This window comes from Psilocybe cubensis, chromosome 1 (assembly GCF_017499595.1).
Source record: "Psilocybe cubensis strain MGC-MH-2018 chromosome 1, whole genome shotgun sequence".
Lineage (NCBI taxonomy): Eukaryota > Fungi > Basidiomycota > Agaricomycetes > Agaricales > Agrocybaceae > Psilocybe > Psilocybe cubensis.
Genome location: NC_062999.1, coordinates 3,214,998 through 3,237,445, shown reverse-complemented (window position 1 = coordinate 3,237,445; position 22,448 = coordinate 3,214,998). Strand labels below are relative to the sequence as shown.

At 47.1% G+C, this 22,448-nt stretch overlaps 9 protein-coding genes across 9 annotated transcripts; 7 read left to right on the top strand and 2 right to left on the bottom strand.

Annotated features, from left to right (window-relative positions):
• Positions 1–1,020: 1,020 nt before the first annotated feature.
• Positions 1,021–1,642, top strand: JR316_0001112 (uncharacterized protein; the record flags this gene model as incomplete). Its single annotated transcript, XM_047886925.1, has 2 exons — positions 1,021–1,092; positions 1,151–1,642. The coding sequence occupies 2 exons, from the start codon at positions 1,021–1,023 to the stop codon at positions 1,640–1,642; spliced, it is 564 nt and encodes a 187-aa protein (XP_047754671.1).
• A 1,376-nt stretch (positions 1,643–3,018) lies between these two features.
• Positions 3,019–5,777, top strand: JR316_0001111 (DNA replication licensing factor mcm3; the record flags this gene model as incomplete). The annotated part of the gene is made up of 5 exons (XM_047886924.1): positions 3,019–3,794; positions 3,850–4,462; positions 4,518–5,003; positions 5,069–5,514; positions 5,567–5,777. 5 exons carry the CDS (start codon positions 3,019–3,021, stop codon positions 5,775–5,777), a joined length of 2,532 nt encoding a protein of 843 aa, XP_047754670.1.
• Positions 5,778–7,894: 2,117 nt separating this feature from the next.
• On the top strand, positions 7,895–10,127 carry JR316_0001110 (Pyruvate kinase; the record flags this gene model as incomplete). Its single annotated transcript, XM_047886923.1, has 12 exons — positions 7,895–7,996; positions 8,054–8,075; positions 8,128–8,187; positions 8,241–8,315; positions 8,367–8,407; positions 8,468–8,512; positions 8,568–8,657; positions 8,706–9,218; positions 9,331–9,448; positions 9,503–9,736; positions 9,790–9,896; positions 9,945–10,127. 12 exons carry the CDS (start codon positions 7,895–7,897, stop codon positions 10,125–10,127), a joined length of 1,590 nt encoding a protein of 529 aa, XP_047754669.1.
• Positions 10,128–10,497: 370 nt separating this feature from the next.
• JR316_0001109 (uncharacterized protein) lies at positions 10,498–13,027 on the top strand (the record flags this gene model as incomplete). The annotated part of the gene is made up of 5 exons (XM_047886922.1): positions 10,498–10,966; positions 11,022–11,257; positions 11,312–12,528; positions 12,589–12,696; positions 12,769–13,027. The coding sequence occupies 5 exons, from the start codon at positions 10,498–10,500 to the stop codon at positions 13,025–13,027; spliced, it is 2,289 nt and encodes a 762-aa protein (XP_047754668.1).
• A 796-nt stretch (positions 13,028–13,823) lies between these two features.
• On the bottom strand, positions 13,824–14,887 carry JR316_0001108 (Ribulose-phosphate 3-epimerase; the record flags this gene model as incomplete). The annotated part of the gene is made up of 8 exons (XM_047886921.1): positions 13,824–13,936; positions 13,999–14,130; positions 14,185–14,328; positions 14,381–14,441; positions 14,506–14,588; positions 14,641–14,666; positions 14,720–14,732; positions 14,782–14,887. 8 exons carry the CDS (start codon positions 14,885–14,887, stop codon positions 13,824–13,826), a joined length of 678 nt encoding a protein of 225 aa, XP_047754667.1.
• A 283-nt stretch (positions 14,888–15,170) lies between these two features.
• On the top strand, positions 15,171–15,864 carry JR316_0001107 (uncharacterized protein; the record flags this gene model as incomplete). The annotated part of the gene is made up of 4 exons (XM_047886920.1): positions 15,171–15,294; positions 15,353–15,385; positions 15,443–15,535; positions 15,596–15,864. 4 exons carry the CDS (start codon positions 15,171–15,173, stop codon positions 15,862–15,864), a joined length of 519 nt encoding a protein of 172 aa, XP_047754666.1.
• Positions 15,865–16,298: 434 nt separating this feature from the next.
• JR316_0001106 (uncharacterized protein) lies at positions 16,299–17,836 on the top strand (the record flags this gene model as incomplete). Its single annotated transcript, XM_047886919.1, has 8 exons — positions 16,299–16,414; positions 16,514–16,677; positions 16,745–16,801; positions 16,861–16,923; positions 17,006–17,209; positions 17,265–17,551; positions 17,621–17,670; positions 17,743–17,836. The coding sequence occupies 8 exons, from the start codon at positions 16,299–16,301 to the stop codon at positions 17,834–17,836; spliced, it is 1,035 nt and encodes a 344-aa protein (XP_047754665.1).
• Positions 17,837–17,934: 98 nt separating this feature from the next.
• On the bottom strand, positions 17,935–18,578 carry JR316_0001105 (Cytochrome c oxidase subunit 13, mitochondrial; the record flags this gene model as incomplete). Its single annotated transcript, XM_047886918.1, has 5 exons — positions 17,935–17,958; positions 18,017–18,189; positions 18,246–18,268; positions 18,338–18,365; positions 18,419–18,578. 5 exons carry the CDS (start codon positions 18,576–18,578, stop codon positions 17,935–17,937), a joined length of 408 nt encoding a protein of 135 aa, XP_047754664.1.
• Positions 18,579–18,771: 193 nt separating this feature from the next.
• JR316_0001104 (26S proteasome non-ATPase regulatory subunit 1-like protein B) lies at positions 18,772–22,361 on the top strand (the record flags this gene model as incomplete). Its single annotated transcript, XM_047886917.1, has 11 exons — positions 18,772–18,911; positions 18,968–19,155; positions 19,214–19,347; positions 19,408–19,785; positions 19,839–19,961; positions 20,013–20,681; positions 20,733–21,008; positions 21,063–21,452; positions 21,505–21,684; positions 21,737–22,282; positions 22,338–22,361. 11 exons carry the CDS (start codon positions 18,772–18,774, stop codon positions 22,359–22,361), a joined length of 3,048 nt encoding a protein of 1,015 aa, XP_047754663.1.
• Positions 22,362–22,448: the final 87 nt, after the last annotated feature.

Below are 22,448 nucleotides of genomic sequence, written 5' to 3'. Positions count from 1 at the left end.
CCATTGCTCTGATTGTTAACCACTCCTTTGGATTAGGTCCATCTATTTCCAGAACCAGACATTGTGCCGAAAGACATCCGAGTGAAGAATTTCCTGAAGCAGATAGTTATCTTTCACGACCGACTACACCCCAGATTAAGTATCCGTATCCTAGGACCGTCGTCTTGAAGACATCTTGTTTTTGGTATGTTCTCATGTTTTTGAGAGAGTTTTGCAGTTTTGACGTGACAGGTTCTATTAGAACATTTGAGACGGACTCTGACGTCTATTACCTTGCGGAGGGAGTGCCCACCATGGGTAATGTGACGGCGTCATTGGATGGCCACGGACATTTGTAAAGAATAGTGAATAGAGTTGGGAGTGGGACGAGGTACAGAGTGATATTTTTACATTCTATTACTCTGCTAAAGGTTGTTCAAAGAGCCGAAATTACGAAGAAGGCACCATCCTAATCCATCCGCAGGGTAAGACGATCAAGAGGGAAGCACCTTGATTTAAGGGAAGTGTGAGAGCTGGTAAGTAAGTACACATTCAAGGCACACCATTTGATCTGGGAAAGTTGACGCTATCAAAGGTTTCACAGGTCCCGAGATTTCCAGTCTCCGCAGTTCCGTCTGGGATGCGGTCAATGACCGTTAACAACTGTATCGCCCTACAAGATGAGGCTTTTTTCTGGCACGTAACTGGAAAATTCTCGATTACAGCCCTCATGATGGAACCATGCGCGCAACGCCACGGGGGCACGAACAGCGATTCAGCAACGGGAGGTTTAATCCCGACGCCTGTCACTGAGGGACACATGCTGCGAACAGGACAAAAACAGATCCTGCATGTGAATTTAATCGCAAGGTACCCAAAATACCAGATGCGGAAAGACGGCTCGACTCCCCACTCACCGAATCTCAACAGGTCCCAATACATGGGATCAACGGACTTGATCTGGTTTTAACCACGCATAAAAAGCAATGACCCGTAGTATCCTCCCCATCACTAACTCCACCCCTTCCCTCTCTTACAGCGATGCTGTTCAACTCACGTTACCTAGCTGCTATATCGTTATTCCTTTTGACCTCGACTGTAGCGGCTGCCCCCGTATGTGTCATCCTTTCTCTGTATACCTTTCTACACTAACTTATTTTCACATTTGCAGGTTCCCGAGGCCGACAACCTTGTTCGGGGAAACGTTGACTGGAAACGGTCAGAAATCCCCCGGGGCAATGTCGATTGGAAACGTTCGGAGAACGAGTCCAGGGGAAACGTTGACTGGAAACGGTCAGAGATCGACACGCGGGGAAATGTTGACTGGAAACGTTCAGAGGTCGATACTAGAGGCAATGTCGATTGGAAACGCTCAGAGAATGATGCTCGGGGAAATGTCGATTGGAGGCGTTCTGAGAACGATGCTCGAGGCAATGTCGACTGGAGACGGTCAGAGAACGATGTCCGTGGCAACGTTGATTGGAGACGGTCAGAAAACGATGCTAGGGGAAACGTTGATTGGAGACGGTCAGGGAATGAAGTTCGCGGAAATGTCGATTGGAGACGGTCAGAGAATGATGCTCGTGGCAACGTCGATTGGAGACGGTCAGACAGCGTTGCTCGGGGAAATGTCGACTGGAGACGGACAGAAAGCCAGGCCTAGGGTTCCCTGACGTTAGGTACGCTCTGCGACCTCAACCGATTAAACCTGCTCTCATCTTTCCCGCCAGTCATTTCTATAACACATTCTACTTCGCTAGGGGAGCACCAAAATTGTCTACTGCCCACACAAGGCCTTGATCCGACAAGCACCTTTTAACTCTGACTATGTGGCGACCTGTTGCCTGACGCTCTTTAAACTACCTTTATTTTAGCTACAGTTCTCTCTCGACAGTCTTTGATAGAACTTTACACTCATTTTATCTAGCTTCGTTTTCTGTTGTACACATACGTAGGTTTCACTATGCTTTACTATTGTGCTGTGGTCGTCAGGTCCCATTTGAGGCGAAGATGTATCAATTCAAAATTTGCCTCTGGCATTCTCACATCAAAAAATTTTTATTGGCATGGAACAATTCTAGAGTAGAAGCTGTCTACGTCAAGTCCGAAATGATGAAGAGTATAACCTCGGCTTCTACGTATCTGCTATAAAGCTATTATCCGGTGGCGAATTCCAATTGAGAGAAATATAGTCATCACGGTCGACACTTGGACGTTGTTCATCCAGAGGTTTCCCCTAGCCTTCGACAGTAAGTTCTTACAAGCATGAACTTTATCCTCGGCAGGACAGACTGCTTTTGAAAGTGGACCGGCTGGACAGTGACATAAATGGACCGTCCACTGACTTGACTTGTACCTTTTAACTCCGGATTCCCATGAGCTCTGTAACGACTAATTGAGTTCAAAAACGCGAACAAGAATATGATGTGAATCACACCATGGTGCCAAATGATCAAATGACAGAGGCCACGAAAACCATAGACCAGCTGGCAGACCGAGGTTCCGAAGTCCGGACAGCGTCGCACGCGCGAGTCGTATATCAGAAATATCGCAGCAATCGCACTCTGACGTGTGTGGTCAATCAGAAATCTCCAACGACTCCTCGTTCCGATAAAAGTCGATATCGAGTCACATGGGAATGCCCAAGACCCCATAGTCCTAATGTCATGGGTTGGTGAAGGTGATCACGCATAGACTTGTTATATCAGAAAGAAGGTAGAGAGGCGTTGGTGACTGAATTCAATGAAACGCGACAAATTTATGGGCGGGGTTAAGGCACTGTGGAACAGAGACAGAGATCAGGTAATAAGCATAGACTTTCATGATAGGGTACGAATTTCATACACTAGATAATGAAGTGCAAAAAAGATCAAGGAAGTAACACTAGAATGCCTGACTTACAGGCTCGGAGGCGAGGGCGTGGGAAATTTTTCGGTGTTTGTGCAAGTATTCTTTTTCGACCATTATGTCAGCATCGCGTCCAACACGCGTTTTGCAATTAACAACCTGCAACAAAACCACCTGCATCCATTTCCCGTCATGTCTTTATTGGACAACGCCGTCCCCCAGGATGAGCAGCTTCGCGACAGAGCGCGTATTTTCGAAAAATTCCTCGAGTCTGACTCTGTTTTGTATAACTACAAAGACGAAATCCACCGACTACTTCGCCTTGACCAAACGCGTCTCCTCGTGAACATCGACGACCTTCGCGACTTTGACCGTGATTCGGCAAATGGCCTCTTGAAAAACCCTGCAGATTATCTTCCAGCCTTCGAATCTGCTCTTACACAGGTCATTCAACATGTTTACGACCCAGAAAAACACGATATCGCGTCAAAGACTTATCATGTTGGCTTCACTGGTTCTTTCGGGGACCATCACGTCAGTCCACGTACCCTTCACGCCGCTCATCTAGGAAAGATGATTTCACTGGAAGGAATCATCACTCGTTGTTCTCTTGTACGCCCCAAGATGCTCAAATCTGTACACTATTGTCCAGAGACCAGCATATTCTACTCGCGCGAATATCGCGATGCCACGTCTTCCTCTTCTAATCTACCACCCACAACATCGCTTCTACCGCAGACGGATGATGATGGACATCCCTTACAAACAGAATACGGCTTTTGCCATTTCCAAGATCATCAGAGAATTAGCATTCAAGAAATGCCGGAACGCGCTCCCGCTGGTCAACTACCACGAAGCACGGACATCATTTTGGACGATGACTTGGTCGATAAATGTAAACCCGGAGATCGTATTCAGCTTGTTGGAGTATATCGTAGCGTTGGAGGTGGTTCGAGCGGTGCTTTCAAGTAATGCGCTACCTAAACTCAAATGTGCTTGTGTTCTATCTGATTTTGAATCCAGGTCCTTAATATTAGCAAACAACATCAACCTGTTGTCTTCCAAAATTGGAGGTGGCATAGCGCAAACTCCTCTCACAGACACAGACATTCGTAACATTAATCAACTTGCAAAGCGAAAAGACATTTTCAACCTACTCTCCGAATCTTTAGCTCCTTCGATCTTTGGCCATGAACATATCAAACGTGCGATTTTACTTCTTCTTCTTGGAGGAGCAGAGAAGAATTTGCCTAATGGTACGCACATCCGTGGCGACATCAATCTTCTCATGGTCGGTGATCCCTCCACTGCGAAATCACAACTCCTTCGTTTTGTCCTCGGGACTGCCCCTCTGGCTATTGCGACCACAGGTCGTGGAAGCTCGGGTGTTGGTCTGACGGCTGCCGTCACAAGCGATAAAGAGACAGGAGAACGTCGATTGGAAGCGGGGGCCATGGTCTTGGCCGATCGAGGTGTCGTTTGTATCGATGAATTCGACAAGATGTCGGACGTCGATCGTGTTGCCATTCACGAAGTTATGGAACAGCAGACAGTTACCATTGCGAAAGCTGGGATTCATACCAGTTTAAATGCTCGCTGTAGTGTCGTTGCGGCGGCAAATCCAATTTACGGCCAGGTATATCGTCCTTATTTCAGTTTATCAAAATGACAGCTGCTGATGACAATTACAGTACGACATTCACAAAGATCCTCACAAGAATATTGCTTTACCAGACTCCCTTTTGTCCCGTTTTGATCTCCTCTTCATTGTCACAGACGACGTGGAAGAAAAGCGCGATAGAACTATTGCGGACCATGTTCTTCGGATGCATCGATACCTAGCTCCTGGCCTAGAAGAAGGTACACCTATTCATGATAACCTTTCTCAGCCATTATCGGTCGAAGGCCCAGGGTCTAATCTCGACGCCGAGGCCGTTGAAACCAGTCCCTTCGAGAAATATGATCCTCTTTTACACATGGGTATGCAGCAGTCGGGACGACAGACTCGGCAAAACAAGCCCAAGAAGATGGAGGTCTTGAGCATTGCCTTCGTTAAGAAGTATATTCAATACGCGAAGAGTAGAACTGCTCCTGTGTTGACTAAAGGTGCGGCTGATTACATCGTGGAGGTTTATGCGAACTTGCGGAATGAAGGAATGGAAGGGAATAAGAAAAAGGTTCGGCGCCACCGGGCAATCTTCTCTTTCACTGGACATTGTTTGATATGTTTATGCATTCCTAGACTTCACCGTTGACTGCCCGTACACTCGAGACCCTCATTCGTCTTTCAACTGCGCATGCCAAAGCACGCCTCTCTGCCAAGGTTGAACAACGGGATGCCAAACAAGCTGAAGAGATCATGCGATTTGCCCTGTTCAGAGAAGTGCCCAAGAGACAACGCAGGAAGAAGCGAAAGCTTAATAATGGTGCCGCTGCGCTCAAAGGGTCTGCTGATGGAAGCGACGACGGAGAAACGGATGAGAGTGAAGACGAGGAAGAGCCCGTATCCGCGGAACGAATGACCAGTCCTACTACCCCTCGATCGAGATCCGCCGCGCCGCCCACAGCGCAACCTCCAGATGACCCTATCTGGGGAGACGATAGCCAGGATGTGTCAATGGCTGTAGACCATACTGTTCCTGCCATGCCCTCTGCGCCGGCAGGTGATGGCACTATCCGTCCTGAAAGGTAAAAATCCATGATTCTGTTCATCTCACCATGATTTGACCACGCATTTTAGATTGCAAATGTTCCGTGCACGCGTCTCCAAGATCTTTGCTACGCGATTGCAAGACGAGGAAACCGTTTTCTTGAAAGATCTTCTCGAAATGGTCAACGAAGGTATACCCACGGAGTCTCTGTACGGCACGGCAGAGGCTACGCAAATTTGTGAACTTATGGGAGAGCAAGATGAGTTGATGATAAGCGAGGGTATTGTGTACAAAGTTTAAGCAGATGTAATATTGTATATTTAGTTAGCGTTGTCGATATCGCATTGTATGGTCTCCTGTTTTCTTTATTAATTATTGTTCGCACATGACGATATCTTTGTGATTTTGCAGTCAAGGAAAAATGTTCGCTAGCTTATTTTTTTCAGGCTTTGTATAACCTTCTACTCTTCACATCATGATTGATAGGATTATGATCACCTGGCACCAGCACTGCCTGTTCGTATTCGGGTCGTTAAGCCTACTCGCCATGCGGCTCTCATCTTCATTTTTGGGCAAAGTTGACTTCCCCGTACGTTTCATTCAGGAAGCATAGTACAGTGCCCCCTGGGATGCCAATGGTACATTTCCAGTCCAATGGCCGACTTAAGATTATACCTTGACTACCGTGGATGCGGTGATATATCGTGTTACCGTATAGGCTATACCAATCCAGCAAAATCAGGGACAGGTGTCCCGGACTCTTGTACGGCGCGCGGCGGTCAGAATAGCAAATAGTCGGTCATTGGAGGTAGATAGGAGATTGTCGTATAGCGAGATCGTACACATTTTTGGACTGCACAGAATAGTTATGTTCGCCCTCAGAACATCATCATTAAGATAATCTTCGCTGGACCATCTTGGCAGCTGTCGTCCGGCCAATCCACACAAAGAAAAAAGTGCAGTGACCTTTCAGACTACAACAATGTGAAGTACTCCAAAAAGGTCATAAGTTAAAACAACACGTACCAAACAATTTGTAAATCCGCCACCATGAGATGAACTCATTATTCACCATCCCAGAGGATAATGTAGCATAGTAGCCTATGTTACCTTTCTATGGCAGTCACCTGGGTCCCTTTCGTAGGTAGCAACATTTGCTGTGGAATGCAAAATTTCGTGTCAAGCGGCGGGACGGCAGCCGAACAAACAAAATGCATGCAGTACATCAAAGCAAATTCTTCAACAATTTCGGGACGTAAGTTTTGACTACTGGAAAAAGTATGACCGATAAGATAGATTAAACGCTGTCTGAATATGCCCACTTAACGATAGGGTGTTCCATACAGCCCAATCCAATAGTCCCAAGTTGAGAAACATGTGGCGGCGACGGACATGATCTACGCACTTTGAAGGAAGAGACAAGGAGCGGGTCTCCGGACTGCCAGATGCTGGACAGAGGCATTTTGAGGGTGCCTTCCTGTGGGAATTAGAATTGGTGAGAACGGAGGGTAAAATCTATTTGAGGGTTTCGGAGACTAGAAAGCCTCAAGAAAAGAGAGGTTGTAATAAAAATAAGAGAATTGGCATTGGTGCAATGTGCAATGCACAATGGCGGTGTAGTCGGACCCAACAGTGGTGTTAGGCACGAACATCGACTACCTGGTACCACCGTGTCGTCGGGTACCGTTACGCCTCGTTACACAGGGTTCGTCGGATGCGTTTGTCCGAGTCGATTGAGTGGCAATTGTCGAGAGGGGTGTTGACTAAAGACTCCGCATATACGATTGCATACGATTTTGGCCGATTTTTGGGTATGAATTGGCAATTATTACTCGTCTAGCAATCTTTTGGGGAGAGTAGTAAAACAATCTACCGCGATCCAACGTAAAGTACCAAGTATCCCTCCTGTGGAGAGCGCGACGCACATACGGCGTATATAAGGAAGATTCTGATTAATGGAATGTTTGCATTGCGATTGGGTGGGGCGGAGATATTTGAGGAATACTGTTGGTACTCTGCTTATACTTGGCAGATATTCAGACGAAAAAGCGGCCAACGAACATTGTCTCTGACAAGATTCTGCAGCACTATTACATGCGTGCAAGCCTGGAAGAAAAGGGAACGACGAATAAAAGAGCTGAAAGCATTGTGAACGTTGAGGACTAGAGACAAGTTATAGACAGTCTGAGTTTGTCCGTCACAGTGTATTGGAGATACGAACACCACGGCCGATATAAAAAGGGCCCCAATTAAATAATTAGGCCTGATCCTTGCTCAAACGTGCACCGCATCTTATCGATTAGCGATTGCAACAAAAACCAGACGCTTCACAAAAACTTTTCACCTTTTCCCCCTCTACCTCCGCTCTCTATAGTCTCCTCGTCCTTCATCTCCAAGACATCCTTTCTCCATCCACCATGTACCCCACTGACGGAATTCGTTCTCAACTCGAATGGAACTCGACTCTGAGCACTGAGCACGCCCCGCTCGCCAGCGACACCAACAAGCACAAACGCAAGGTATGTATGCCTGAGAATGCTAGTAGGTAACATCTCATCTGTTCACCGTTCTTTCAGACATCCATTATCGCCACTATCGGTGTGTTTCATCCCCAATGGCAAAAGTCCTTTTCATTCTCACTCCTCGCAAGGCCCCAAGGTTAATTCTATCGAGAAATTGGCTGAGCTCAGACGCGCTGGCGTTAATGTTGGTGCGCACGAAGTCTTAATTTTATCAGTTTGACGATTAACGCCCACACTTAAGTTCGCATGAATTTCTCCCATGGCTCATATGAGTACCACCAGAGCGTCATTGATAACACCAGGAAGATGGTTGCTGGTGCGTGTTACGCTCTTGTATCTATGATTTCCTTGCTCACTCTGGATGTAGCCGACCCCACAGGACGCCCCGTAGCCATTGCTCTCGATACTGTAAGTCTTAACTCTGGGCCTGATCATTTTCCGCGGAGCAATCACTGACGTAGTTTGTAGAAAGGACCTGAGATTCGCACGGGCCTGACCAAGGAGGGCAAAGACGTACGTCACTCTCGATCAAATACTTCCGTGTTCATATGTTAAGATTATCTGATAGTGGCCCATTGCCGCTGGCCACGAATTCACCATCACTACCGACACCAAATACAGCGAGCTTTGCGATGACCAGATTATGTGGCTTGACTACGTATGTTGCACATTTTTACATGTATCTTGGGAAACTCACGTTAGCTAGGTTAACCTCCCTAAAGTTAGTGCTCCCGGGAAACTCATCTATGTCGACGATGGAATTCTTTCCCTGTTGGTTTTGTCGATCGACGGGCCTAACGTTCGCGTTCGCGCCTTGAATTCCGGAAACATCTCCTCTCGCAAGGGAGTCAACCTTCCCAAAACTGATGTCGATCTCCCTGCTCTGTCAGAAAAAGACAAGGCTGATTTGCAGTTTGGTGTCAAGAACGGCGTCGACATGATCTTCGCATCATTTATTCGGCGCGGACAGGATGTCCGCGATATTCGCACAGTCCTCGGACCTGATGGTGCTAACATCAAAATTATCGTCAAAATCGAAAATGAACAAGGTGTTGCCAACTTTGATGAGATTTTGAAGGAAACCGATGGTGTCATGGTTGCTCGTGGTGATCTCGGTATTGAAATCCCTGCCAGTCAAGTATTCCTGGCGCAGAAGATGATGATTGCAAAGTGCAATATTGTTGGAAAGCCCGTCATTGTTGCTACTCAAATGCTTGAAGTATGTCCCTTTCAACAATCTTACTTGCCGCAATACTAATTAGTTGATAGTCCATGACGGTAATTCCACCTAAAACCGAACTCCTTTGCGTTTTTCTAAAGTCTTTACCTAGTATAACCCAAGGCCCACTCGTGCTGAAGTCAGCGACGTTGCCAACGCCGTTCTCGACGGTGCTGACTGTGTTATGTTGTCCGGAGAGACTGCCAAGGGTAATTACCCTATTCAATCTGGTTAGTTTTTTTTTCTCAGACAAATTCTCAATCAACACTGAACCATACTCAAAGTTCTAATGATGGCTGAGACTTGCCTTTTGGCTGAAGCCGCGATTTGCTACCCTCCTTTGTACGACGATATCAGGTCGATTCAACCCCGACCCACCGAGACTGCCGAGACAGTGGCAATGGCTGCTGTTGCTGCTGCCTCCGAGCAAGGCGCTAGTGCCATCCTTGTTCTTTCAACAAGTGGAAACACTGCACGCCTCGTTTCTAAATATCGCCCTTCTGTACCCATCATCACTGGTTAGTTCCGTTTTGCTTGACACCGCAAAGTGCTGAAGATAAATTGTATACAGTCACCCGCAACCAGCAGACCTCCAGGCAAATTCACTTGCACCGAGGATGCTACCCCTTCTGGTACCCTGAACCCAGAGGCATCGAGACTCACCAATGGCAAACTGACGTTAGTTTTCTTCTTTGTGATTTTAAACCATACTAAACAGAATTTTAGGTCGACAACCGAATCCGATTCGGTTTGCGCAGTGCACTTGCACTCAACATCATCACCCCCGGATCCACCATCGTTGCTGTACAAGGCTGGAAAGGTGGTCTTGGTCACACTAACACTCTCCGCGTGCTCTCCGTGCCCACCGATAGTGCTGATTTGGAGCTGCAACCACTTGGTTCCGCCTAAAGGGCCGATGTGCCAAGAGTGCAAAAATTGTATGATAGACGTGCTTTTCTTTGTAGCCACTTTTCTTTCCACGGTATGAATATAGATTTAAAACAACATTTTCGAGTGAAAGATATTGAGCACGGCTGAGTGCTATCCCGTTGAAGTATTTATATTTCTCTTCACGCGGAGGAATGGTATTGCTGCCAAACGGAGGTAAATTTGCGGGTTCCATCATATCTCACGGACGGAATTTTCGAAAACAAACCGTGCTGGCGGTCAGACCAGCATTGCATTCATAAATCCTCTTAACCCGTGTCTTTTCATAACCGTACGGAGTCTCTGGCTTTTCTTGTCGGCCCTGTGCAATATATAGCACATATATTTGCTCATGGCAACATCTGCCTACTATCCAAAACCACAACGCCAGAACGGCCACCATCGAGGCCGTCTTTCTTTCAGCAATGCGCCTCTTCCAGTCTATTCCTCGTCCTCCGCCGTGCAGGAGAAATATGCCGCAACAAACAGAATCCATCAGTCCCCGTGGTGGATTCATGTCTCACTACGAATACCTGGCTTCCCAACTCGACGCTTGCGCATCTTCTTCATTAACCCTCGGCGGTTGCACCATTTCAGCATGTCGCGGTTTGGCCGCAAAAGAGGCTCCTTCGTGCTATGCATCTCAATACTCTTTCTTATGTTTTTCGTCTTTGCACTAGGGAAGAGGTTCGGGACGCATGCTAAACGGTGGCCTGGGCCATTCACCACAGATCCACCGACTCTCATTTTCAAGAGGGAGGATTTGCAGCGAATATGGAAGTGGGAGGTTTCAAGTGGTCACTATCCAAGTCGGCAAAGAAGTGAGTATGATCTTTGCTCTGGTTTACTTTTGCTAGATGTCAAGCTCCTTTCTAGTACCTGAACAACTACGACTTAGAACTCCTCTCGACAATCCTGCGCTACCTCCAAGGCGGTCTTCAAACATACCACAAGGACCATATGTGACAGAAACACGAGGAACAGGCTCGAAACGAATCTATCTGGATATTCAAAGTTCTCCTGAAAACATCGCATACCCACCACGCCCAGTGCCGGGGAGTGTTGCCGATTTAGACGTCGTGATGGAACATTGCGATTTCTCGGAGAAGAAGGTGCGTGCTGCGGCTCTGCTTCCTCTCGTTGGCATGGTCTAATTAAGGTCTCAGTTTGTACGCGATTGTTTAGAAGTGCTGCGCGTCGGCGCTGGTCTCGATAACGGCAGAAGAGTTAGGCGAGGAAATATGGACGATTGGAAGTATATATACATTGAGCAACTCAGCAACTCAAGTAGCGCTCTAGTTGCTCGCGGATTGGATGAGGATACAGGACCGAGCTATGGCAAAGCTCAAGTAACCATAACTGAAGACCCCAATGCTGACCCAGACAGCGGGTTAACTAAACGGCGGGGGGTAGAGTGGGAAACACCTCCTATCGAATTATCAAATCCCATTCCTTATCACCCTGCGTCCACCGCTCCTTCCCAATGTGATCCTGAAAATCCACGTATATTTCATATGTTCTGGACAGGACCATTCACGGATAAACCATATCTTGCCATTCTCTCGTTCCTGTTCACTCAAAATACTGGATTACACCTTAACGAATACCCTTCCAACGGTGTCTGCAGACCGCAGTTTTGGCTATGGATTAATCCTGGTCCTGCAGCTGCTGTACCGAATCCCGCGGCCTATAGAGACATGTACGACCAGCTAAAATCGAATCCATGGGCATCACCATTTCTCCATCCCCGGTTTAAAGACATCATACATTTTAAAATGTGGAATACAACCGAGCAATTGGACGGTGTGCCGGAATTGAAGGATGAATGGCGGTCCAGAGATCTCTTCAATTCGGCCGGGTATGTCATCCCTGTACCCCACAAATTGAACGAGAATCCAGGTATTCCTGATGAAAATGCCACCGCATATCTTTCAACGGCGACGAGAGAGGACGACATGATTAACCGTGCTGGTTCGAAATCCCTTTCAAGTTATGACCGGTTGTCTGTTATCCTATCGGATATGGCCCGCTTTGTCCTATGTCATCGCTTTGGAGGTATCTATCTCGACGCAGATACCATATTTCTGCGAGACTGGGAAGAGCTCTGGGGCTGGAAAGGCGCATTTGCTTATCGGTGGTCGCGACTGGAGAAGTATAATACCGCCGTATTACATCTAAACAAGAATTCAGCGCTTGGGAAATTTCTCTTCCGGACGGCATTGAAAAACAATCTGGATTTTCACCCGATGACAGTTTCTAAATACACCAAAGAGGCACATCTTGAGGGTTTGTTAATGCGTCTGCCTGATGCACTGTTCGACTCTGCTTGGCTGATAACTGAGGACCATCAACATATGCGGCCGCCTCAACCTTTTTTCACAAGGTCAGGTCTGACCTTTTTTTATGTATTCCAACGCTAAAGTTAAAATGTTTCTATTGTTAGTTTTGAACATTTCTTTGACACACCCTCGACTGACAGCGCCGCTCCTCAAGCATTAGGTTTCGAAGGCTTCTTCAGAGGTGCCTATTCTTATCACTTCCATAACTTTTGGTGCGTCAATGTCGTGGCAATGTAGCCTTCGCGCCCGAGCTGTCTACTAAACATGTTGATCTATTGTATTAGGTGGAAACCCTTCGACCCTACCCGTAATTGGCCCGATCTGGGACCACGATTTGCGGAAGGCGAGCGCACCGCCCGTCGAGCCCTTCGTCGCTCTGCAACATCACCGAAAGCTCATCAGCATCACTCAGACGCGGAATTTGAAGACAGTGCCGAGGATGTTCGAGTAGATTTAGGTTGGGCAACAGTGCTAAAGCGCATTTTTGAGTCATATATTCGGGGTGAGAGGCCAAATATGTATGGTGAGATGTTACGATGGTAGTCCACACTTTCCGCCCTGCTCTTGCTGGATTCTCCCTTTTGTGCCACGACGGTCCTACCTTTCCGCTGCGGGTAGGAAGCGACTAGTTCTTGAACATTCTTTGTCAAGAATATTCAGCGGATATACGAGACTTGTTGAGACGACACGACTTATGCTTTTTGACATATGTCTAGAAGACCATTTAGGAGCCACCTCTATCACTGCGTTGTTATGAAGGGACAAGTTGTATTCACGATCTCACCACCCACCCACCTTTTTCTGGCTCGAGACCCCTTCCCTTTTGCGACGGACGCATATTACGATTACAGACCCTCCACACTTTTGGGTATCCCTATCGCACTGTACTAATGTAGACACATTTGGATGCTTATTCCACTCCCCACGATTTCGGTAGCGTACAGGCCTTTTAGCTAGTATACCCTCTGTTAATGGTCATAATTTTTGCCGATTTCTCTGCATCAACCTACACAACTTACTCCGGGTCTGCCTGTAGTTGTATCTAACTGGCATGGTACCACAAGGGTAGCAGGGTCAGCCTCACTAGTCAAAATCGCATAGCCATACCACTGCTCTTAGTCGACGGGCGCAGTGATGTCGTTTATACTGACCTAGTATGAGGGTCTACGTATGACCGTGCGTCGCGAATAATATGGCTGTGCGTTGAATTTTTCCACCAGTCTGTGCACTTAAAAATAAATTTATTCGCCGCGAGCATAGATCCATAATCCAAGACAGAGCAATACAACAGGTAGTTCTCATAGATAATGTTTAAATCGATATCTCACTCAAGGAATGTTCACTGAGTAAATTTTGCTTGAGCAGTATTGACGGTGTCCTTGAGCTGCTTTATCACTGACGTTGGATCCTCTGCTCCGAAAATGGCCGTTCCAGCGACAATTACGTTGCTGCCTATTGTTAGGAGGTGACGTCAAACGAGATACACCAAGGGAAAATAAGGAGAAAGTACTTACCTGCATCAGCGCAAACGCCGATGGTTTTAGGACCCACGCCTCCATCTACTTCTATATCTTTGTCCGGAAAACGTGCGCGTAGCTCAGCTACTTTAGGAACGCATCTCTCAATAAATTTCTGGCCACCGCGTCCTATATTATTAGTGTGAATTGTCATTCAACAAAACAACATAATGTGACAAATACCTGGATACACAGTCATAACCAGCAGCATGTCAGCAACGGCGGCAACCTCATCTGTGATTGCAGAGGAGGGCGTGTCCGGTGAAATAGCGACGCCTGCTTTCATATTGCGACTGTGGATCTTCTCAATGAGGGCAATAGGATTGTCTGAGCGCGCGTGTGAGATAATAAGCGTGTGATTGAGGAGTTGGATCAGTACCTGTGGCCTCGTGGTGGAAGCAGTACATTGCGCCGCCCGCATCCGCAATGTCATCTACCCACTTGGTTGAGTGCGGTGGATCAGTATGCATATGATCTAAGAAGAAAGCAAATAAAATGCTCGACCTTTTCTGGTTCAGAAACCATCATATGACAGTCCATGAAGATGCCTGGGACTCCTTTGTGCACGCACGAAAGAATAGGCGCACCTGCGGTGATGAGATGAAGCACAAGGGCAATGTGAGATCAAAATAGAAGTACCCATCGTGATATTAGGCACGAAGTGACTACATCAAGAATCAGATACTATGCACTTGGGTGATGAAGAAAGGGTAGCCACCCGTCCATAACATCTGTGAGAAACTGAGAAAAGTGAAACTTGCAAGACAAGAAGAGACTTACCCATATGAAGCCACTCGGCGCCGCCGACCATCATGCGCTTACATTCAGCAGTGAGCTGACCGAAGTCTGAGGCCAGGACTGAAGGAGAAATGATTGCGCGGGGCATCACGGTCAGTGGATAATGAGGTTAGTAGTGGGAGTGAGTATGTGAACAGTCTATGTTCAAGACGCCCCGACAAATTCTCTTGTCAGATCTTATCTACATGACGTAATACGCTTTCTATCACAACAGTCACCGTCACCGGTCACCGGATCTATAATTAGGAACTGTGCATTCACGTCATAGTGCGCATCGCATTGCCTCTCCGCAAAAATTGTATTGAAATTGGCCATAAAAGCCCAGTGTCAAATGCTGTCCTTTACATTTCTCCCACTTTTACTTCCCAAACATGTTTAATACCAGATTCTTTGTTGCTTCTTTCTTTGCTCTTCTCTTCCTCGCTGTCTCTGCGTCTCCTGCCCCAGAGCCCACCCCCGCTCCCCCATATGAGCCCCAGGTACAGGAGCGTGCCCGTAAGTAGTCCCAAAAACCTGCTACTTATTCCTCGCTTATCGATTCTGTTTTCTCCAGTTGATGACATTATCTCTGATATAACTGGTGGTGGTGTGTTTTACTACCTCTGGCAGATTCCAGCCCTTCCTCACCTTTCTTTCTTACCAGCTGCTTCTATTGGTAGCCAGATCACAGCTGGTGCCGCCAGTCTCGGGTCAGACTTCACCAGCATCGGCGCTGGCATCGGTCAGAAAGTGACATGTATGCCAAATTCTTCCATCTAAAAATGATTTCGAGGCTGACCCTCCCGACCTTCCAAAGCCATCGGCGGCCAGGCAGTGACAGTTGTAACCAGTGTAGGTGGCCAAGCAATAACGCTTGCCACCAACGGTGCCGTAACCTCGATATTTGACTCTGTCTTCACTATTGCCACATCTGCTGCTGGAGCCGCCGCGTCTGCAGCATCAAGCGCTGCCCACAACAATAACAGTGGTGGAATGTCTGCTTCCTCAGGCATCCAGACACCTCTAATCGTCGGCATTGCAACCATCATGATTAGCACCATGGTTGGCGCTTTTATTACAATCTAAAGGCACCATGGGACGCCAATGGAACCTTTTAATCATTTGAAGATTTTAATCCATCGCAACACAGCATACCCTCACCTTACTACCTTCGAACGCTCTGAATCTCTTTGCTTGAGACGATTATTTACTATCTTTATTTATTTCGTAACTTCTTTTCTTGGACCGGGAAACTTGTTCAAATTGTTCACCTTAATGGTATTCTAAAGTAGCTGGAATTTAACTGTCTGTTACTTTTATAGTTATGCGCTGCATTTTCTTTGATTTGAGCAACTTTAGCGGATTATCAAAGAGAATATCGGGCTTAGGACTGTAGGGCAGCAGTACATCTGAGCCATTTCCCAAATGATTTGCTGGCCTACCGTTGCCGCCATGCTTAAGTGACAACCGCTGCCCGAAGGAATGGGCCTTCACCACAAGTTCATCATTCGTTAACGACGATGCCTACCGAGATCTCTTGGTCATTTTCCTCTTCTCACGAGTCCTTTCCAGTACTCGAGCAACGGCACGGGCCCGCGTTCAAACCTTTCGTTCTTGTTGACTCTGTGCAGCTTACGTGCGCGAGCCTTTCTTTCTCTTTCCCTTCTCCTTTTCTGGTTTCTTAAGACAGCTGGCCTGGTTATTTTCTTCGACATTCACTTTACTTAACATCCAGGAATATTATGTTCGGCAGGTTCTTTTTAGTTAGTCTATGCGGTCTGATACTCTTGTGGAGCTCTGTTGCTGTCCAACAATCAACGGCGGTGCCGTTGGGTCGCTATTCGAATGACATTGTGGAAAGAGAACTTGTTCCACTCGTCGAAGGGGATGAAATACCACGTAAGTGTTATATTTAAACCACTACTAGATACGGTCTCTATCTCTATTTTACTCAGCATTCCGATAGCCGTTTTGGTGGACCTTCAGGACCAAGTCGAGAACTTCCAACTCCAACTTGACCAAGGTATGTTTTCCAGGCGTCTGTAAGTCAATTTTTAACAACGCTGTTGTTTACCTGAGTAGCCAACGAGGGAGAACCGGGATATGTCGATCTTTTGGAGCAATTGACAGTTGCAAGAGCTAAATGTACGTTTGAATCCCAGGCTGTTACTATAAATAAATAGACGCTGAAGAAGGTGGCGTACTGTATGATCTTCTATTCATTCAGTGGATCGGGCACTGAGAGGCGTCGCGGTCTATGTGTCCTCAACTGCAGAACCACCCACCGAAACCGCCACCACCGATATTCTTGCTAGTACTACCACATTCGAAGCTGATTCTGCAACGTCTACGTCTACGTCCACATTCGATACATCTAGTGGAGACCCAGCACCCACCACTGTTGTCTCAGACACGCCAGTCACCTCTGACGGTAAGTAGCTTTTTTACGCTAATCTATGATTCCTAAGCCGACGCATGCACAACAGTGGTAGTAGCGCCCGAGGTGACAACAGTTACGCCAGTCGAAACATCCGTCGTCGTTGCTGCTTCTCAAGCAGTAACAAGCGAGAGGCCGCTGGAGACGATTATTGCCACCCAACCCCAGAGCAGCATAGTCCTGTCACTTCCCCCAACAGTAACAAGCATTATAGCACCTGTCCATGCTTCCGCCACTGCTCCTGGAAAGTCGGCTGACGCGACAGTAAATGGTTCTACTCCCCAATCAACATCTAACCCGGCAACGATATCGACAGGCAAGGCCGCGAATGCCTCGGTGGGACAATCGCAGTACGCCTTTGATATATGCATTTATATCATAACACTCAACTTGTTTACAATCCAGATCTGCGGCATTGTCACTGGGGCCGACGCGGGCATTGACAGTAGTGTCCGGTGTGTCTTTTATGGGCATTTTATTGATGCTTTGATGTTGTGAAAGTCGTGCCAGTATGTAATACAGTATAGTCTGAACTCTGTCGGAAAAATGGGACCTTCTTTGAGGGATAGCGTATATGTAGAATCACAGGACCTTAGCGTACAAGCGATATGGGACACTTAATGCTCAATAGATCATCAATACAAAATTGAATGAGGTCTCCAGGTAAATGGATTTATAATGTTCTACTTGCACAATGCATGTCTAGAGGTAGAGCACATTTACTCGCTCATGTCTTTGTTGACCTGGTGCGCGCATATAAAGATCAGTAAGATACAAATGGTGAATTGATTGAGGACCCACCTTAGGGTTGAAGAAAAGAGAGTTATTTCCCCAAGGGAAGGGCTTGGATCTCCTGTTAAGGTAGTCGTAAAGAGGGGTTTCGGGGAGTTCTCCACCGTTCTCGTGCTTGAGGTGTTCGATATGTGCGGCGTGCTCAACCTCCGCGTTGTATACCCAAGCAACGCAGACAGCAACTAGATTGAGTAAGAAAATTAGGTCTGAGGAATAGCTCAAGACATAACAGACTCACTGGCTGGAATACACACGTAGAAGCTGTTGATTACACGTTAGCTGGTTGGATGGCTCGGTCTAGACTGATGGATTCTGAGTTGCGCAACGAACCTGATTTTCCTCCAGAGATCGGTGGTCTCTGTAAAAATAATAAACATGCATGGCTATATAGCTGATTATAGTGATTCTCACCTTGAGCGTGGTGAGTCAAAGCCTTATCCTCCTGGAGGTACTTCTCGAAAGCATTGTTGGCGACGGACTTGTCGGCAGTGGCAAAAGTACGGGGCCTTGCGTGGAGGCGCGAAGGCGCACGGGCGACTTGCCTGGAGAGGTTGCGGATGGCGAAGGACATGGCCCTGAAGCAGAGAAGTGGATAACGATTTAAATGAGAAACTGAACAGGAGGAGGACACGGGAAGGGTTATTTCGGAGGACACCGTATGTTTGCGTCTATTTGGATTAGATGAGTCCGCGTGCAAGGACGCGTCACCTAGACCTCTGTACAAATCCAGTTACGCACTCATCTCTCCCTCTCATCCCATTTCCATGGTCAAACAATCCTCCGCCGCAGGCGTCCTTGCCCTTCTGCAGGATCCAAATCCAACGTTCAAGGAACTAGCGCTTGATAGATTACGCCCACTTGTGCCACAGTTCTGGGCAGAGATCTCTGAACATATCGCCTTAATGTAATTGCCATTTATTTGCCATCTCTAACTAAGTTGTGCTGACGCGCATACTGCAGTGAGGCTCTATATGAGAGTAATGAACTTTCTAAACCAGCTAGAGATGCCGCTGCACTTGTTGCCAGCAAAGTTTACTACTTCCTAGGGGAATACGACGAGGCACTCTCTTTCGCACTTGGGTCAGGAAACGCGTTCCAGAACGAGACTCGCTCCCATGGATCAGAAGAATATATCGAGACGATAGTGTGTGAGTAGCTCTTGACCGCGTTTTCGTCCCGCGTTCCTTATTCTGTGCACCACCATAGCCAAAGCTATCGACCGCTACATCCAGGCACGCTCTGCCGAGCAATCAGGCAGTAAAGAGAAGATCGACCCACTTCTGCAAGCTACTGTTGAAGGTATCTTTAACCGATGCATCGGAGAGGGCGAGTTTAAGCAGGTACGATTCTCTAAGAATGTATGCCGTTATGTATTGCTTAGCCAAGTTTCTTTTCCAAAGGCTATCGGTATCGCGTTAGAATCCCACCGCCTAGATGTTATTTCATATATCTATTCCAAGACACAAGACGTATCTCTTCTATCGTACGCTATGGATGGTGTTCTCGACACCGGATTCTCACTTTCATACCGAGATCAAGTCCTCCGTTTTCTCTTTCCTCTATTTCCTCGACCAACTGCAGGCGATGCATCTCCGCATGTCCACGCCCTCACCCGCTTACTTGTTACTCTCAGTGATCCAAGCCTTACCATACCCTTTATCTCATCTCTTGTTTCCACTGAACAACTATTGGCGTATCAATTCGCTTTTGACTTGGTGGAAGGAGGATCACAAGACTTTCTCGAAACCTTGAGGAATGACTTGCCAGAAGGTGATACGGTGAGTCTAAATTCTTCATACTGCTCTTACAAACTAATATCTTTGGCGGACAGAAAACCAAACCTGTATACGATAAGCTTCGCACGATTTTGACCGGCAAAGAATCTGTCAAATTGTATCGTGAATTCCTCAAGCGCAACAACCAAACCGATCTTTTAATCTTGAAGAACACCAAGGTGATGATGCTGGATACCGTTACTTTCTGTATCAACTAACTTTTAATTCAGGATGCACTAGAGCCCAGATCCTCGATATACCACACTGCCCTCACCCTTCAAAATGCATTTATGCACGCCGGGACAACTTCCGACATTTTCCTTAGAGAGAACTTGGAGTGGCTCGGCCTGGCTTCAAACTGGTCGAAGTTCTCTGCAACAGCTGGCCTGGGTGTCATCCACAAAGGTTACTTCGAACAGGGCCAAACAATTCTAGGTCCATACCTTCCCCAACCAGGAGGCGAGAGCAATGTTGCGGGAGCTGCCTATTCAGAAGGTGGTGCTCTCTATGCTCTGGGCTTGATCAACGCTGGTTGTGGAAATTCTGTGACAGCTTACCTTAGAGATGCTTTGAAAGCTGCTCAAGGGGAAGTGGTGCAGCACGGTGCTGCTCTAGGACTTGGCGTAGCTGCTATGGGCTCTAAAAGTATGGAGGCATTTGAAGATTTGAAAACTGTTCTCTTCACCGATTCAGCCGTTGCTGGTGAAGCGTCAGGTTTTGCGATGGGCTTGGTAATGCTCGGCACAGCGTCTGCAACACCCGTTGACGAGATGCTGACGTATGCCAGGGAGACTGCACATGAAAAGATTATACGCGGTCTTGCCGTGGGCATTGCCTTTATCTTTTACGGACGACAGGAAGAGGCAGACGACATTATCAAGGTCCTGCTTGCTGAGAAGGTGTGCTGTATCTCTTTTCGCTATGTACCAATCAATATTCACAGATTATAGGATCCCATTTTGCGATACGGTGGAGTCTACACTTTAGCCCTTGCCTATGCAGGCACTGCAAACAATGACGCTGTTCGCAAGCTTTTGCATATTGCAGTGTCCGATACTTCTGACGATGTTCGACGAGCTGCTGTGACTTCATTGGCATTTCTTCTGTTCAAAAATCCAGCTCAGGTACCACGCGTTGTGCAATTGCTAAGCGAGAGTTATAATCCCCATGTACGATGTGGTGCTACCCTTGCCCTTGGAATTGCATGTGCCGGGACTGGCCTGCCGGTAAGCAACTGCTCTAAATGACTTGCTAAAGATGTGTTAATGAAGGCTACTCAGGATGCAGTTGAGATTTTGGAACCCATGACCAAAGATAGTGTCGACTTTGTTCGTCAAGGAGCTTTCATCGCCCTTGGTATGATCCTCGTCGAGCAATCCGAGGCATCCTCGGCTTCGTTCGCACCCACGCGTGCGAAATACAACAAAGTAACCTCTGATAAACATGAGGACCCAATGGCGCGCTTTGGTGCAGCTATTGGACAAGGTCTTATTGATGCTGGAGGAAGGAATGTGACCATCAGTTTACAGAGCCGTGCTGGAAGCACCAATACCAGCGCGATTGTTGGTATGGTCTTATTCTGCCAGTTCTGGTACTGGTATCCTTTGGCACATTGTGCTTGCTTGGCATTCTCCCCTACCGGTATCATTGGTTTAAATGGTGACTTGAAGGTAAATTGCTTACCTTACATCAATACATTAAAACTAATATGCATGGTAATAGGCGCCCAAATTCGAGTACATCTCCAACGCCAGGCCTAGTCTTTTCGCCTATCCTTCTTCAACCAAACCTCCTAAGAAGGAAACAGTTGCAAAAGTTGCCACAGCTGTGCTTTCGACTACTGCCAAGGTTAAAGCAAGAGAAAAGAAGAAAGCTGCTACTCCAGGAGATACGATGGATTTGGTGAGGACTTTCTGCAGAACTGACGGACAATCTCGTTAATACGAACCTCTAGGATAAACAGGAAGGAGATGCAGACGTTGAAATGAAACCCGACGATGTGTCACCCAAAGATGGGGACGTGTCACCAATCATTCAGTCAGTTTCCAACCTTGCAGATGACAATAAGGCGACAGCTTCTAGTTCACGGCAGAAGAAGGCAGAGCCTTCTTCTGAATTGCGTCCCAACTTTTCTCGAGTGACGCCTAGCCAACTAGCCTATATCACATTCCCAACCGATGGCAGATACCAACCCGTAAGAGCTGTTTCATCAAAAACGACACTATCAAAATCTGGAAAAGCAGTCGCTGCTCAAAGCGTATCTTCTGCTTTAGGTTTGGGCTCAGAAAGATACGCTGGCGGTGGTGGCATTCTTATTCTTTCCGACCTTCGACCGAATGAGGAGGCTGAATTTATTGAAATTGAAACAGCGCCTGCGGTGCCAGCTGCCCCTGAGGCTGCTCCTCCAAGTAATACCAACGCTCCGGCGCCTCAGCCTACGGGTCGTCACATCGCCTTGGATGAGAGTGCGCCTGATGCAGAACCTCCAGAAGCGTTTGAGGTATGTTTGTGATTTGACTCCAAGTTGGTATCGCGTACTCATGATGTCAATTCAGTATCCTTTTGACAATGACACATAGACACACCGTGTACTCTCAGTAGGACCTATGGAAGTCGTTTAGTCATGTCTTCTTCTAGTTTTATTTTATTTTATTGCATCACGAGCA